This window comes from Lichenostomus cassidix, chromosome 6, assembly GCF_008360975.1.
Source record: "Lichenostomus cassidix isolate B80296 chromosome 6, HeHo_3.0, whole genome shotgun sequence".
NCBI classification, from domain to species: domain Eukaryota; kingdom Metazoa; phylum Chordata; class Aves; order Passeriformes; family Meliphagidae; genus Lichenostomus; species Lichenostomus cassidix.
The window spans coordinates 19558543-19576172 of record NC_139487.1 but is presented as its reverse complement, the minus strand read 5'-3'; the positions used below and the strand labels follow the sequence as shown (position 1 = coordinate 19576172).

Below are 17630 nucleotides of genomic sequence, written 5' to 3'. Positions count from 1 at the left end.
TGATCTGGAAAACTAGCATCTCCAAGAAGCCTTGATTCTCAGAGACATGCCTGGGAGTCACTGTCCCTCATGCTTATGCTATGGCTGACCTATGTCATCAGCCAAGTAATGACATCTGCATTTCTGTCTTCCCTTATTCTTGATGCCTGCCCAGTCCTACTGGCTTTTGTGTGACATCAAGGCGTTTCACATCTGTTCTTCAGGGAGTTTATAGCATTGAGTACCAGAGCCTGAATAGCCCATATAGGAGTTTGAAGGAGAAAAACTTACTCTTTAGCCCCTATTCCAGCTTAGATGGAGCCCTAAATGGCTCTTTTTATATTACTTTTTTTATATGAGAGGAAAATGCATACTACATCAATGCAGTATGCATTGTGCAATGCAGTATACATTGATCTTCAATGCATACTGCAGATCAGCTATTCCCTTCAGACTTTTAGTCCAGGCATCTGTCACTTACTGGAGACAAAACAGGTCCAGGCCTGTTAAGATGGACCAAAGGCACAGAAGGGGAAGGAAAATATCTAGGTGGTGCACCAGGAAACAGAGTTAATCTTTGAAAGCACAGTGGTTATATACTGACTGAATCTTTTGCTGTCATAGGTCAGGGAATAAAAGCATGGACGATGTAACAGTAGGTCCAAGGCTCAATAATTGAGAAAAAGTGCCCTTAGTGAACACACAGAACTGTTGGAGAGTTGCTAATATTATGCTAATAGTGTGCTAATATGCCGATACTCTTACTGATGACCAGGTTTCCCAGGGTCTGCTGGTCGATAGCTGCTGTCTGTTCAGTCCTGCAATGTGTTGCTTTGGGTGAATGCTGAAGGTTATTCAGACAGGCTGCTGTAAGGTGTAACAAGTCTTCTTTCACAACTTTCCCTTGGGTCAGAGCAGAATGTCTTCTAGAGGAAGGTGTTGCCCAGAATGTAATTTTGGCTCCACCTGATTGGTCACACCACCTCCACACTGTCTCTGCCCATCTGAGACTGTAAAAGAGGTTTAAGTGATGCAGCACTGTGCCAGAAACCAGAGCAGTAACAGTGAGAGTGAGTTTAAAGAAAGCAGGAAAATAGAGTTTTCATTTTTTCCGTTGAATTTTTGGGAACAGATGGAGAGCCGATGAGGCAGAGATTCTGGAAGGGACAGTGTGTTTCAAACGTTTCCTTAATGTCTTCCCAATCTGCTCATACATTCATAGCTCCTGCCTGTTTGGCACAGGGCAGTTAGTTTAGGATGTGAAAATTTCAACACCCCCGGGCTTCCAGAGGTGGATATTCCCCAAGGTCTGTTTAGCTGTGTTTTTCAGGCTATGGAACTTTTGATGCAAAGGGTCGTGGGAGCAGCTCATGGCCTGATGGGCAATGTCTTTGTTTACTTCATTCCAAGTCACTGAAGTGAAGGATCTGGTCTTTCTGGATAGAGACAATGACCCCGGAGCATCTTAACTGAGCGCTATACAGATCCTATTAGTATAAGTCCTGCCTCTTCTAAATGGCCAATGTGTTTTCTTTGTGGTTTTGGTTTTTATTGGTTTTTTTTTTAATCTGGTTAGAGGCCAAGAAGAATCTAATCAGAGCCCAGCAGTGTACTGAGCAGCAGTCATTATCATTACTTAGTCATCCAGTTGCTGTTTCTTTGCTCTGACAAGAAATGTTTGTGTGGTGGGAGCAGGGAGATGATGGAAGATCAGCTTTTCTCCTCTTCCCCTTGGAGAGGATCAAGCACTTTTCCTCTTAATACAACTGTACCAAAGTATTGCCCTTTGAAGACAGATTTAAAGTAAGTAAGGCCTTCAAAACTCTGTTACAGCCACAGTTTAAGAGAGAGAAACCAACAAGAAGGGGGAATTTAAACCATCATTAACTCCTAAAGGAAATTACTTTCGGCTGTGAACTGTGAAATATGATTACTCTCTCATTAGCTTTCATAGTTACAAATGTTACTGGTTAATAATTCCAGCCAGCTGGCCAAGTTAGAATCCAAATTTGTCCTCTGCCTAGTGTTTTGGGCTTGATTTTTGCTTATTAATGACACACACAGAGCAAATACTTTGGACAAAACTGCTGGGACTTAGTTTCCATGAATGCCCAGACTTGTCTACTGGAAGACATGTTGCTTCTTTTGGCTCTGTAGTTCTGTTCCTGGAGAACAGAAGATCAGCTGTGGGTAGCCTGATTTGATGTTCATTTGCCCTTAGCACTTAGGGTACAGGGAAAAGCATTGCAGGAAAATACTGAAATGGAGAGTGAGCAGAGTCTGAATTTTCTTTGATTTTTCTACAGGTTCCCTTCTTTACTGCACTCCTATATCTCTTTCTTAACCCTCAGCAATTAAGCAAATTACTGTCATTGGAAGAGGCAGTAAGCTCAGGTGCTGGCACAGAGATTATGTTAAATATCTGAGTACTTTGGGTCTAAAGAAAAATGAGAGAATTTTATAAAAATCAGCTTCCTTCTCTGTCATATAGGAGGTGATTTTTGTCCTGACTGTACTTTAAGGTTAGTTTAAGCTCTACAGCACAAAGGTTAAGAGCAGTGGTAAACAGCTGGTACCTTTACAGCTTTTAATATTGATTGGGGTGTATTCTGTTACCTTCATGGTCAGCAGTGCCTTTCCTTGACTGAGGTGTTGGTTGGATCAGTAAGCACTGGTCTGACCTAAATGAAACTTATGAAGTGCCATTGGTCTTTTGTAATAGAGGAGCAGAGACTGGGTTCTCCTGCCACAAGCAATCCAGTAATAATTGAGTATAATCCTTGTGTCCCACACCCCAGTTTGGCACATATGCCACAAGTCCCAACATGCAAGTTTTGCTTCCATTTTGCCTGACTGTAAGTGGCAGTACAGGGCACAAAGGGCTAGAGATGCTTATGTGTAGGTGAGGATGCAGCGTTTGTCAATGGCATTCTGTAACTGCCATTAATTTCCTTAGGACTTTCCTTAGGTTAAACATAGCTGAGCCCCAAGCTTTTCCCCTGCAGCGTTGCAATTAGCAGGTCTGGAATTCCATAAAATTGCTTGGACCAGGGTCAGCAACTATTCAAGGTAGTGGAGCAAGGTTATACTTTCTTTTATGCATGGGAGTTAAAATAGGTCAGCAGATCAGTGGGAGCTGGAAAAAACTGCAACTCAGGTGTCTGCTAAACAGCTGATCACTCCCAGCTTGTGCTGGTGTAAGGCAGTCTGTCCAGCTCCTGTGGAGTTCTGCAGTCAGAGCACAAAAGCAGCTGCCACCATGCCTCTCACTGAAGTTTTCTTTAAGATGCTGCAAAGCCTGAGTGCAGGTAAACTGTGATCCTACCAGGTGGTATCTCATTCTCTTTTAAATGGGGGATCACCAGTCTACAGTACAGCCTTTTTTTTCAACAGCCAAAAGGGACACTAGGACACTTCTTCAAGCTTCAGCAAGGAAGACAAGTTATGCATTTGCATTTCTCATCCATTTGAGAAAATTTTCTAGCGTTTTGTGTTCTGTGCTTTTTTCTCTGTATGCTTACCGGGTTATGTGCTTTCACTGGATTAATACATTCCTTATTGTTACAAGGACCTCTTGCTAGCCCTTCTGCCCTGAAGACTTGTACTGACAGATTAAGTTCCTATCTAGAGCTCTTAAAAGACCTGTATATGTCTGAGGAGTTTTGCTCAGTCTCTGGTGACAGTGTGAACCCCTCATACCATGCAGACGCAACTGGAAGTGCTTCCCCAGTCTTTGGGCCGTTGGAGGGAGTGTCCTGCCAGGTTATAGAGGCTGCTGATGGCATTATTTCATTCTCTGGTGATGCTGCTTCCCATGGATTTCAGCTGGGCAGGACTGACCAGTTCAGGCTCTGGTCTGAGGAACCCAAGGGAATCTGGGTGTTGGGAGCTTTGGAGCAAGGTAGGGCTCATCTTTTATAGCAGGGATGGTGCTGTAAAACCATCCTAACCAGAACCTGGGTAGCTGTTTTGTAACAAAGCAGGAGCTCCAGGCCAGCAGGGCAAGAATGTTGGGTGAATGAGTTTGTGCTCATTGACGGTACTGGGTGGAACTCTGGCAGCAACGTGTTATTTTGGCTGAGTTTTGTTTTGCAATTCAAACCCTGGAACTGAACTAAAAGCACTAGAATGATGTAAGTTTGCTTGCCTTCCTCCTCCATCTGCAGAATAAAGTAACTTCAGTCACTTTCGTTTAGCATTTCCCAGATCTATCGAAAGTACTTCCTTATCTAAACTGCATGTCACAGCACCTCTGCCTTCTTCTGGTAGCTGGAAAACCTAGTCTCATGGCATGTTGGGGTGGCATAAAAGAACTAGTATAGCCGTGTGACATTTACGAAAATAGAAGAACTGTATGGATTGTGCACCACAACTTTCCAGGGTAGCTTATAAGTGGGAAAATTACTCCCTCCAGTGAAAGCAGGTTTGTCCAGTGGCAGCTGGAGCAGGGGTCCAGAATATTCTGGAACTGACAATTGGTTCTGTTATGCCAAAGACTTCCTTTGTTGAACAAATTAGTTTGTTCCTTTTGCTATTTCCTTCAGCCGCCATGGTGAAGTTATCTTTCACAAAGACGTGGTATTATGGGGAAAAACACAGCAGAGATTGTGTAGCAGCAGATGCCAGGAAAATTGCAGTGCACAGCACATTAGTACAGTGGGTTGATGGTAAAACACTTGTATCCTGCACTCAACGTTGACTTGAGAAACAACCAAGCTCTGTGGCCCTGCGGCCAGGCAAAGCTTTCTGCTCTTAACCCAAGTGGAATTCTGTGAAAATTCAGTTTTCCATTCAAGTGGTCGTCTGTAGCAGAAAGTCCTCCCTCCTTGCCAACCTGTTTGAAGGTTCTCTAAGCTGGTTTAGAGAAGCTGGTGCAAAGATCAGAAATGCTTCAGACCTCATGTTGATCTGACCATCCTAACTTTGGACCTGAGCTGACTTCTGGATCCTTTCTTACTTTGCCTCTGCCTAGGTGCTATGCTTTCATTCACTAGGTGTTATTTTTACAGTGTGTATTTTTTTAATCATAGTCATTTTTATTACCTGAAGACAAACTATCAGGGGCTTGTTTATAAACCCCTGCACAGCAAGTAGGGCTTCTGACTAACATGCTCTCATGTGGTTCTGACAGGCTCCACAGCAGACTTGAAGGAGATCAAGGAGGTTGTCTTTGGATTGTGAGGGGTGTCTCCTGTTGCATACTGTGTAAACTGTGTTGCACGTTGTGTAAATAAGTATGTTTCAAATAATTGGAGCTGGTGATGACTGCACAGCTTACTTTGGATAATGTGTGGTTTTTTGTTGGCTTTTCTGGTTTGTTTTTGAGAGCCACATGGGGTTAGGGTTTTTTGTTTAGTTGATTGGTCTGGGTTGTTTTGTAGAGAGGAGAGTAGGATCTGACCACTCAAAACATATTGTTTTCCATCATCCTTTATTCTTAACTGAATATTATTCTAACTGTTGATATATCTGAAGTGTTCCTCTTCCTCCTCCACCCAAACCAAACACCCCTCAAGTCTAAAGGGACTAGAATCTAAACCTAGATCCAGGCCTGAGTTTTGCTAATAGTGTCTGGTATCTGCTGCGGCAGATGAAATTAAAAGCCCAGGTACAAGCTCCCCAGCATTAGTCTTTGGGATGTGGTAGAAAGTGTGGGCTCCAGAGCCCTTTGTTTATTCTAATTAGAACTACCAGTGCCATGTTCACACTGAGGTTTGGGATTGGTCTTAAATGTACTAAAACAGAGCAACATTTTCCAGGCTCTTTTGTCCCCTTAGCCAATATACAAAGTCAGAGTTGTGCCTATCTTGGCTTACAATTAAATGCTTCATTTGGTGGGAGGTAAGCATTTGGATGCTAAAGGATATATTGGGGAGGAAAAAAGAAAGCTTGTGTTGCTGACCGAACCTCAGTTAGAATTTGACAGAGCATCAGTATGGGTTTATATGTGTAGGAATTTGGAAACCATTGTTCTGTGTCCTTTGCTAACATTTTACTGGAGGAATCACAAGTTAGTGTAAGCTTTGACCCAAAAAGTCAACTTCGCTCTATGCCCTTCTGCAATCAGCAACTCTTGCCATCTGTGTTGCTTTCTAGGTCTCATTTGAATGCTGAGATGCTCATCTTGCAATAATTTTCAGTACATTTTATCAGTCTGTAAGTTTGGCAGCAGATCAATGCCTGTACGTGTGCATTTGAGGAATCAAAATCCAAAGACAGGCTGCAAGTAGAGACACACTGGAGCATCAGTCATGAAAGCCTGCTGCCCAGGGCTGGGGATGTGTGAGGATATCCTCACTCTCCTAAAAGCTGCCACCACCTCCACTACAGGGCAAGTTTTAGGTTGCCTAAAGGGAAGCCAAGCCACACTGTGGTTGGGACACTCCATTCAAGGGACACCCTAATACAGCTGGTGGCTCAGAAGCTTCTTTGATGCCTGTTACAATGCTCATGGAGCAGGCATATTATACATAATAGCCATACAAGCAGTTAGTTCCCCCTTGTGTCATGTCAGGGATTTATGCTACAAATCTCAACTTCCAAGAGCAGGAACTTTAGCTGCCCCTTCAGCTCCTAACCATTGAAATAGGATCTGCCATGTCCAGTGCTAATGAAAATTTTCCTTCCTTGACAAGTAGATGCTGTCTGGTTTTAAAAAACAGAAAAGTGCTTCTTCAAGTACTTTCCCTGTAATTTAACATCCCTTCAAGGTCTTTCTGTCGCTTCTGAAGTGCATCCCATACCAATACTACCCTGGAGCGTCACCTCCAACGTTTTTCCCTTCCTCAGTTCCAGAACTGCAGGAAGAGACAGTGTCCTTCATGATGACAGTGGCAGGGGAGTGACAAGCAGGCTGGGTGGGGGTGGCTGTTGGTGAGCAAGCCTAGTGACAGGATGGGGTGACTAAGAACCAGCTGGCTAATTAAAGCACAGCAGTAGGAGGAGCAAAGTATTTAAGGGGGCCAGGGAGAAAGAGAGATGCCTCCACAAATTTCTAGTTACACTTCAGCAGCCAAGTGACTGGGCAACACAGTGAAAGGTTTTTTAACTCTTTCGTGCCTCTTATGGAGTGAAATCAAGAGACTAAGAAAATGGCTCCCTTGACTGAAAAGCCTGAATCGAGGTAAGGACACCAGTATAGTTTTTAGTCACAGTTAGCTACATCTGCCTCTCCTAGAGCTGCTGTGAGCTGAACTCCCTGGACTTTATATGACTCTGGCATATGGTAATATACACTGAGTGGGCATGTCTGGAGAGGCAGTGCACACTGATTTTCAGAATGCTGCTTTCATTTGGATAGGTATTTCCACTTGCTGATTGAAAAGAGGCAGTGTCAAGGTAGTCATTTACATGGGTTTCTGTCCTCATTAAGGGAAATGGGCATATCCTTGCCTCCTTAGTCCAGTGATTGGATCTTTCTCCTAATTATTTTTATGGGAAGGAGAGATTGAAAGGAGTGCCTGAATGCTAATTCTGAGACAGTTACTAAGAGGAGAGTGAAGAGAATGGATGTGGAATTCTCAGCAATACTTGAATTTGCCACCTGAGGCAGGAGGAGTCAGAGGGAAGTGAAGAAGCTTCTGGAATGTAACTTTCTGCTGTTTCTGGAGACACTTGGAATGTCAGATTGTTGCTTCACCCATCAGTTTGGTTTTCTGTGAGTGTTTTCAGTAGTGAGTAGAGAAGCAGTCACTGTGTCCTTCATTCTAGGATGTAGGTGACTCTAGAGGCAGCACAGTCCAGCAGGACTAGCAAGCCAGCTCTCCAGCCTGAATTCCCTGGCAGGCACAAGGCCTTGGATGTGTGACAGTGGCCAGCCTTCGGAGTTTTGCTGATATCCAGCTAGATGAATCAGTCCCCTGGCAATTTTTCTAGCATAGCATTGCTTCCAGGTTGGCAAAGGCTAAATAAAATGACCCTGTCTCATTTCAGCTTGCTTTCAACTAGGCTTGTCAGAGGTGTGTTGGAACTATGGCTGGCTCCCCATGTGCATTGGTTAGACTTAGCTTTGTGTGGCTCTCTGAAGGTTGTTGCAGTTGTGTATAAATGAGACCAGCTCTCAAACTGATTTTTCTTATTCTGAAACTAGAAAAAGCAATTTGTAAGACTGATACCTGTAAGGTCCTTTTACATTATGCCAGATTAGCTGGTTTTGGATGTTGCATAAGGATAGAGGCCAGAATCTTCCAATTCTGTATAAAATTAGACTATCACCTATATGTCTTGAACAGTGTTAGTTATTGCGTAGTGAGTGTTTGTGCAGAGCTTCAGAACAGCTAATGCTAGAAGAGGTCATAATTAAAAATTAATGTTTGGTGTGGTTACCACAGTGAGCACTCATTAAGGCCTTTGCAAGTCCTCTGCCTTATGCAACTGGGAATCTCAGGATGTGTCTGGGATGGTATAAGATGGTCTGTAGCATTAAAGTATCTAAAGTATCTGGTTTATATGTCAAAGGTGCATCAGAGTCTTCTCTCTACCCTAATTTTTGTGAAATGTTTGTAAACTGGATTTGAACTTTGAGACACTAGTCATTCTCTAATTAGTATTTCTGCTCAATCCAACTTCCTCTTATTTACTACTTTACTGTTTGAGAGTGTGTGACAGAGGTGAAGACAGCCTTTGTAGTCTTTGTTATGCAAAATCATGCAAGAGAAGCTGCTGGATGTTGTTTAGATGATCTAATTGATTGTATTTATAGAATGCCATTCACTGTAGTAAATTCAATGCAGTGTTTGTGTCCCTCAATCCTGCAGTCAGCTGAATGGATTCATTGTTATACATAATTAGGGCTTCTGGAATTTGGGTCTGATTATTTCCAGCAATTGTTCTGCAGGGGCACAAGTGGCCCCATATCAGAGGTGTACAGAGAGTTAGGTGCAGTAGCCAGAGCACCCCAGCTGTACAGCTCTTACAAGTAGTCTCACAACAGCTTGAACTCAATGAATCCTCCATTTCTTCCAGCTGAAGTATAAACCCAGCATCCTCTTGGCTAGGTGTGGTCATTGCAGATTGAAAGATTTTTCTTTTGCAACAAAGGTAAATTGTGTGTCATGGAACTAATTACCCCTTACCTGTAAATAAATTCCAATTTCAGCAGTTATGTGCTCCCTGCCCCAGTTCTTGTGAAGCTCAGTTAAGTGTCCTGAACAGTCCCAGGTTGTGGTATGCTGTTAAGTCATTTACAGCCTTCCCTGGAGCTGGCAGCTTGAGAGCTGTGCCCAGTGAGCTCCCTTGTATAGGATGTACATCGGCTTGTTTGTAAAGTGATTCCAAATATGAGGTGTGATCATACACATTGCAGATAAATCTGAACAGAAATCTCAACTTCTACTGCTATCAAATGCTGTGCTTTGTATCTTCTGCTAAGATGTAGATGAGATTTTATTTAAAATATCCTAGAAAATTATATTTTTCTTTCTGAAGTTTCAAAATGTTCATGTGAGTTGCTTGGCTGTATGGGTGTGGCAGAAAGGCATTTGTTTCTCCAGCTGACACCCATGATACATGGGCCAGGGCTACTGTCACCATATCTCAGCGATCAAATACTAAAGACAGAGGGCAGTCATGACAGACTCAGGAGGAAGTCAAAGCCCAGTTACAATGCATTTAGAATCTATTGTAAGGAGAATAAATGTTTTCAACTGTAAGGCATGGATGTCAGCAGTTACTTATCCGGAGGGAACTGGTGGTGCACTGTATGTCGAGTCTCCTCTGAGCCAAACAACCTTCTGGATGGCCATTTTTCAAACCCTGAGACTGTAGCAGAGCAGGAGATTGATGGCTCAAGCAGGAGCCACCTTTCATGCCCACAGTCCTCCAGGTATAAGTCAGTGTTGCTTAACAAAGGTCTAGTAGCTAGTATGAAATTATTCCAGTCTGTTTCTTTGCAGGGAGGTTCCTATAGATAGCAAATCAATACCTGAACTAGCACTAGTCATGGAATTCACTTTAGTATATAAGTCAGAGTTACAATGGTCAAAAAACTGATTTGCCTCTTAGACCTTGCCGTTCAGCTGTTGGGCATGTCGGCTGTAGGCTTTGCTCGCTGGTTCTGTGACATTAAGTGGAGTTTGGACTTTTGCCTGATGACCGTTTACAGTCTTCCGCTATTTGCCAGATTTTAATGAGATGAGTGACAACATACTGGCCAATTTCTTTGGATATGCTTTTTTACAGGCTTGCAAAAGGAAGACTCAGATGTGCAATTGCTTTCTGAAAATGCATGGATAGGGGTGAGTGCAAGGAGGAAGAGCTGCTTAAACAGAAAAATTGTGTTGGTGCAAAACAATTTAGCTGTAGCTGTTCATGAATTTGATTTAGGTTGCAAATGAGAAACAGCATTCATGCCATAAGAGGAATGAGTTCTGGAGCAGGCTTCCAGGAAGAGCAGTGGAGGTGGGAAACTTTAGCAGTTTTAAGCTGGAATGTGAAGTGTTCTTGCACAGGATTGTATGACACAGTTGCCTGCAATAGCATGGGAGTAGGCTGGATGACCCAGGAGATTCATTTCTGCCCCCTGCTCCACAAGTGGTGACCTTGAACTGAGTTAACTCAGGTTGCAGTAAACTTTGTTTACTCTGAGGCTGACGACTATAAGATGACTTAGTTCAAAAGCATCTCTGAATTCTTAAAGCCACATCTCCTAGTTTATATTTCCTATTTAGCTTTTATTATTAGGAGGGACACATTCCTCATATGTTGCATGGAAATTGGCACATATGCCCCAGATAACTTAATTTTACCCGTTAGGAAGGCAATAGACACACACTATATTTAAAGAAAAAAAAGAAAGAACCAGCACTGCATATGAAATGTGCTGTGTTTGTTTATTGTAACAGCTGTAAGTTCAATTATTTATAAGAACACCTTATCCAAGCTGATGTGTAATGATGCCATTTGTTTCATTTAGTGAGCTTTCAGTGCTTTCTCTCTGCTGTCTTAACACTTGCTGAAGAGCATGTGGAGGCTGTTGTCTTGTACAGAATGGGTGTGACTCTTCTATGTACACTGCTTGCTTACTCATAGTCTTTTCATGACATTTATTCTTAGGAGCATAATTTCTTCTGAAGGAATGACAGGATGTTCTTTAACCCTTAAAATAAAAATGACAGATAACGTTTCAGAATAAAAGAACAATGATAGTTGAAGAGAGACCTGATTGCCTGGGTTAACCTGGAGCTGCATGCTCTGTTCTAGTTGGTTTTTTTCTTGTCACATTTCATGTGATTCAAGGTGAGAACTGCACAGGAGATGTGTTATCCAGCAAGGTCCTTTAAGCAGAGGAACCTGATGGTGGGAGGCAATGACTGCAATGCAGTTCTTTGCCCACTTTACAGGTTTGGGACTCCACGTTGCTGACATGGTTCATTGAGCAGAGCATTTGGGTCAGGGACACTGATGGCATTGTGAGAAAAGGTCTGAGCTGGGGTGAAACAAATGAGTGCTGTCAGTGATGGGTAAGAGCTAACCAGGTGAAAAGTTAAAAAAGTGAAAAGGATGACTGCTAATCATCCTTTCAGTCTGAAAGTTTACCATTTTTCTGAAAGCCTCAACTCCTACTTTATACTAATATAAATAAGAATTTGATTTTTCATTTAAATGCAGCCACAAAACACTTAAAGCTCTTTCTTAAAGAAAACTTTGAAAATGTGAAAAACTCAGAACAGAGAAAATAAAGGAGTCTAAATCTCAGGAATATAAGAGACCAGTGCAGTAAGTTTTGAATGTTCATCTTGTGTCTAGCAATTGTTTTAAAATCCTATGTGAATCATTGGAGCTGTCAGTAATAACAAGGGAAGAAAGGAAAGGAAATTACTTTTCCCCACACTCACATTAGACCACCAAAAATAACCACTGCCTGCAACTCTTAACTGAGATACCAATGACTTAAGAGCATGTGTCCTTGCTCAGAACTATTAATGAGCTGTTTGTTACCCTCTGCCTTTGTAGGGGGAGTATTCAAACCTTTAGAGCATGTGAGATAATCCAGACAGGCTGTACAGAAGTAGTTGCCACTTATCTGCATTCCTCCTAAATAGGCTTCTGAACGCACTGCTCTCTTTTCCACACCAAGTAGGGAAGGAACTGCAGCCTTGGAGAAATGTGCTGGGGTTGAAAGGGAGGAAGGAAAAGTTAAACATCTGTCTAGAGGTAGGATTGAACTTAAAAGGAGTTGGTGGATGTTACGTATGAGTATTGGCATGTTCAGAGTTACAGCTGCTGGCTTATGCCCTGAGGAATTCATTACCTTTCATTGTGTTTTGCATGTGTGCAGCTTTGAAGCCTTTGTTGCTATGTCTGTCACATCTCAGGAAAGGAGCTAATTCCAGTCTGGCAAGGACACACTGGGTAGCTGGTTGGAGCAGGGAGCTGGAAGGAGACACTTGGGTGCTTTGCTTTGGAGTACTTTTCCTAGTCTTTTTCTTTTTTCTTTATCTGATCTGGCAATAGGGAGTTCTCTGTTTTTAATACAGACATGAGGAAACTCATGGTTCCATTTGAAAAGCTCCCTTCTGAAGTACTGCTGTATATACTGTGTGTCTACAGGAATGGCTATGCTATGTCTACAGGAAGTTCTTGAGGGAAACTGGGAGCAGCAAATGATTCCAGACCCACCTGTTTCCATGGACAGCCTGTCTGCCCAACCTGGCGGGGTCTGGTCTGTCTAAGGATGTACCATCCAAATGTTCATAGCACACTGGCTTACAGCATGTACCTTCCCAGCTGTTACAGGGCAATACTTTGCTGCACCAGTGCCCTGGAGCCAGATGTGTGATCTGGCTGGACTGTCTGTCTGATCCCAAGGGCAGCCTTAGGACTGACATAGGCCTAATAGGACGTAAGTATGTGGTTTGGGTCAAGTTTATAGAAGACAGGTAGAATGACTGTAGCCCTGATGCAAAAAAGGTGCAAAAACATATTCTCAACTCCAAACATGCAGCATAATTTTGTCGATCTAAGCAGGAGTTACTTCTACCTGTATGCAGCAGGTCTGTATGCAGATTCTCAACTGATCAAAATCACCTTTTAAGTGTGGTTTCTGGAGTTAGACCAATGCAGGGGTTCAGGATTGGTTACTCTCACCCTGAGCATGCTGAATCCATTCTGTGTATGGGAGATTGCACTAAGCATGTGTTTGAGTGCTTGAGGAAGCTGATTAGTCTCACAGTAAGTGAGCACTGAATGCTTATTATTTTAATTGAATTCCATAATTGCTAGTAAGTGTGGGGATATGTGGAAAAGTAATTTTTCTAGATCCAATATAGATCTAATGAGTTGATACACTTATTCCATTTAATTTTAGCAATCTTTTTTAATTATCACTTTATTTTTATCCTCAAATGACTTTTTTGTAAAAAGTAATCTAATCTATTAATGCTAAATAATTATGCTTCTTTTTGCTGTGAGTTCTTTCCTAAGTGCTTTTCTTAATGCAGGGAAGGCCAGTGCTTCACCCTGTAAGCAATGTCAAGATTTGAATCAAAAAGACATCACTGAAATGAAAGTTTCATGGCAGTTGTGATGTCACTATTTCCAAACAAATGAGACTATTTAAAAAGGGTGAAGCATGTGGGCATGAGTTTAATTGCTCAGGTACTGCGATGTGTTGCTCTGGCATTGAAGCAGCAGTGGACCCTGCCTTTGCCCAGACATTATAGCCACTAAATCCTCTTTCCTCTCTTGAAAAGGTAGTACACTGAATTATTTTTTCACACTCCTTTTGACTCTTGTATACTAGAGGAAAGCATTGCAACCTTTTGGGGATGCTTGGAGTGGAAGAAATTTTGTGTTGACTTGCATGAAGCCCATGGAGAGGGCCAATGCTGCGTCAAAACATCTGGGTACCAGCAGCCTCCTCAGCTTCAGAGAGAGGTTGATCCTAAAGCTGAGTTGAGATTTACTGCAGTATTTCTCCTTCTTGTGGCTTTCTCCCAGCCCTCTGGGAGTACTGGTATTTATCCCAGTGAGTTTAACATGTAACATTTTTCCATATGTAGAAGAGCGTGATATTGCTAAGAATCTCCTTCAGCTGGATAACTTGCCTTTTGAGACTTCTGATTTGCCTGAACTAAGGCATCTTTCTGGAACAGAAATATATGGAAATCAGAAAGACCATTATTACTATTTTTGTCTAACTTTTCAAGCTGTGTCAAGCATTACTATTTCAGGGTACTCACTTCTAATAAATGGTAGAAACAAATAGCAGATACTGTATGATCAGGCAAAATTGGACAGTAGACCTTTAAATTGGACTGAGTTTTTGTTGTTGACTGGTTTTATACTGCACCCCCTGCTTTACATTGTGTTTTACTGGGATCAGCTTGGAATTAGGCTGAATCCTGCTGAGCCTTCATGAACCCACAATGTATATCTCATGTGGGTATTTTAGTGAAGAAAATATTTAAATCATTAGGTGTTGGCAGCTGTTCCTAGGGTGGCTAGCTGGGGAGCACAGATATTGGCTGGTTTTATAGACTCGTTTGTTACTATATTTGCTTGTTGGGTTTTCTTTCCTTTTGAGTGCCTGTTGAACATGCTCATTATATTCTGGCTGGTATGAAACAAATGCTGGTTAAGAAAGGGGATGCTTGAGGCAGGAGAACAAATTCAATTCCCTGAAGGGAATTTCCACCTCTTACAATGTTCCACTGCTGCCTCCAGTTCATGTAAGGGGAAAAGAATTATCTCCAACTCTGTTGTTTATTTTCTTGTTTCCCCAAGCAATTTTCACTACACTTTTCAGATTGGGCTTCTTGTTCATGCATGACTTTGTGATTTCAGATGCATATTTATATTTGTGTCATGAAAGTCATTAGTTGTCTGGAGCTATACATGATTTCACTTTCTTTGAGACTAACTTTTTGTGGGGGGAGAGGTGGTGATTGGAACACAAAATTAAAGGGCTTTTAATTCAACCTAGGACCTTTAGGCAGCTAAAAGATCTTGTCAAACATGGCCATTTTTTTTTAGAAATGCTCTTTGGCTATTCAAACCAACGTCTGTGACAATGAAACCTGTTCACTGCAGTTATCAAGTCCCCATAGGAGTGAGTACAAATAAGCCTCACAATTGTCCTCCACAGACTGTCATCACCATGAAAAATTACTTTTTCTTCTGGTCCCCATCTGGTATTCTTTCTTTCGGATTGGCAGTTTCACTGCCTTTGGTCCCAGGAGAATTAAAGCTTCCAGTTTTCATGTTTCACTTACTGGATTCTGATCCTGAAAATATCAGCGGTATTGCATGACTGGAAATGACTGGTGCAAAAGTTAATATGCATTTTGACAAGTGCATCTCTTCTGTATTATTATATCTTTCAAAGGAGATACCAGCTTTGATATGAGCAACAGATTGTTTGAAGTATGGAAAAGCTCTAATTTGAGGGTTTTAGTTTAAAGCTTTTAGTGTCTCTTTGATATTTTTAAATTCTCTTAAAAGATGATGCACAGTTTATATATTAGAAACTAGCCAGACTTGCACTTTGCCCTTTATATACTCTTAAACTTCAATAAGAAATTGAAAGACACTAATTTAAGATTAGTCTTAAAGTCTGAAAGTAGTGATTATATTAGGTGGAAATAATCTTTAATTTCTGATAATTATCAGAAAAAAGTTATCTGGTGCTTGACATGAATCCACTTGGCATTGGAAAGTAATTTTTTTAAAGAAACTGTGACTTTTACCTTAACTCTTGTGGTGAATGTTCTGTACTGTGTCCAGTGCTGTCTGGGCAGACATGAAATATAATGTAATCATTCTGCCTTTCATTTTAAACAGACATAAGCAAAATCCAGAAGTGAAAAAGGCAAGTCTCTCTGCCACAATGAGCTCTGGTAAGTCTGTGTTGTTTTCTACTTGCACTCATTGGCCTTCCAGTTTACTACCAGTAATATTCCTGTCTGTTTCTGATGCAATTATTCACATTTGTTGCTTGAATTTAGCCCATAATGCACAAAAAATAGCTAGAAACATCTTGACCTGGAGTAGGTCACTTTAGCTTATTTCAGTTTGGAATATAAGAATTCAAAATTACTGATAACCCAAAAAAATTATCTGAATTTGCTGTGTTCTTATAGAAATGCATACATAGACATTGGGATAGGAAAAATCAGCTGTTCAAAGAAAAACAAGGGACCAGGAAAAGGGATCTGGTTGGGAAGAGGAAAACTTCTGGGCTTGTCTGGATAACAGGCTAAATCAGAATGAAAAACATAGCAGATGCCAGACTTGAAGTGCCATATGTAAGATCTGTAGAATAATATTCCCACTTGATTTTAGCATCTTAGCAAGTCTCAACTGGAGTATCATGTCCTGGTTTTGACATCACATTTTGAGAAAAATGTGAACTATTTGAAGAGAGTCCAGAAAAACATGACCTGGGAATTCAGAGTAAGCACTGATAAGCTTACAAGCTGGGAAGCACTTGAACAGGTTGTGTTCGGGTGGTGCTGGAAGTTTGTAAGCACTCGTTAGGCAAGCATTTGTCAGCAGTGACAGAGGTAAATTTGTTTCTTTCATGGTTCAGAAATAGGGTTTTAGATGACCTTTGGAGCTCCTTTCTAGCACTGTCTCCTGTGTTTCCCTGAATTCATAAGAGCTGGTTTTATTCATGTCAGCTGAAGACCTTGCAGACTTGAAAAAAACTTTCCTGAAAACCACTACTTCATTTGTCTTTCAGAACATGAAGAAATTGATGTTGCAAAAACTGTTGTCAATGGGCTGAGCAGCAATGGACAAGAAAAAGGTGGGTTAAGAGCTCCAGAGATACCTCCGCAGCTCCCCCCGCATGTCAGTTGGTGATGTGCTTGATTTTCCCGGAAATTCACTACAGCGGGGGCTTCCAAATTTAGTTCACTTGGCAACTGACACAAGAAAAGCCTTGTACTGCACCATGTTAGTAGCAGCAGCATTTCTTAGCTCAACAAGTGTTCTTTGTTTCTTTAAAGTGGCAGGCTGGACTTGCCTCTTTGTATATTTTTAGTGCTGTTTTGAGGAAAGCTGTACACTACTTGTTTTACTTGTGAGCACCTGCAAATCAGTATCTTAGTATGTTGAGACAGCATGGGTGCCTGTGTATGCACTGTGTTAACTTCAGGGGAGGTGAAGGTTTGAGTCCAGGATTAAAGAGCAGAAAATAGCTATTTAAGTGATTGGAAAAAAATCTAAACAAACCAGTCTTCATGTTAACATCAGCAGGTTTGCAGTGTGCTTTATAGCATTCAGTTTTATATCGTGACCATGTCTGTTTTGTCAGGGTGAAAGTATGTGGGTTTGGGTTGATTTTCTGTTGGTTTAATTTCCTTTCTTCTCCTTTGATGCTTTTTTATAGTGGTCAGTGTTTTGACTGCTCTGTGGATGGATGCATTCAGTCAGTTTCAAAGCAGAACAGAATCAGGATTGTTTCCTAAACCGCAGGCTGTTTGATTTGGGATCTGTTGTATTCACAGGCTCTCTGCTCAGGAAGAAGTATGGAAAACAGGGTTTGATTTGGGGTTCCTTTTTTACAATAAAAACAACAACAACAACAAAAACCTACCAAATCAAAAGCTAATCATTTTATAAGGTTTGAAAAAATTCTGTCAAGCTCTTTGCCCATTTTACTGCTTGAGACTCCTTTTCTAGGTTGTGAAGTCTGTGCTTTCCAGTTT

At 41.5% G+C, this 17630-nt stretch overlaps 1 protein-coding gene across 37 annotated transcripts in view; it reads left to right on the top strand.

The window, feature by feature from the left end:
- The window catches only part of SORBS1 (sorbin and SH3 domain containing 1), a 165749-nt gene that overhangs the window by 81693 nt on the left and 66426 nt on the right, over positions 1 to 17630 (top strand). For 13 of the 37 annotated variants that reach the window (XM_085065478.1, XM_085065467.1, XM_085065491.1 and 10 more), the window contains exons 1-3: positions 6942 to 7102; positions 15760 to 15815; positions 16661 to 16726. In XM_085065478.1, coding sequence (XP_084921604.1) covers positions 7071 to 7102; positions 15760 to 15815; positions 16661 to 16726 — 154 coding nt within the window. In that variant the 5' untranslated portion in view covers positions 6942 to 7070. Of the gene's footprint in view, positions 1 to 6938; positions 7103 to 15759; positions 15816 to 16660; positions 16727 to 17630 lie in introns of those variants that run through there. The other 24 variants (XM_085065469.1, XM_085065483.1, XM_085065490.1 and 21 more) reach the window with 10 other exon arrangements.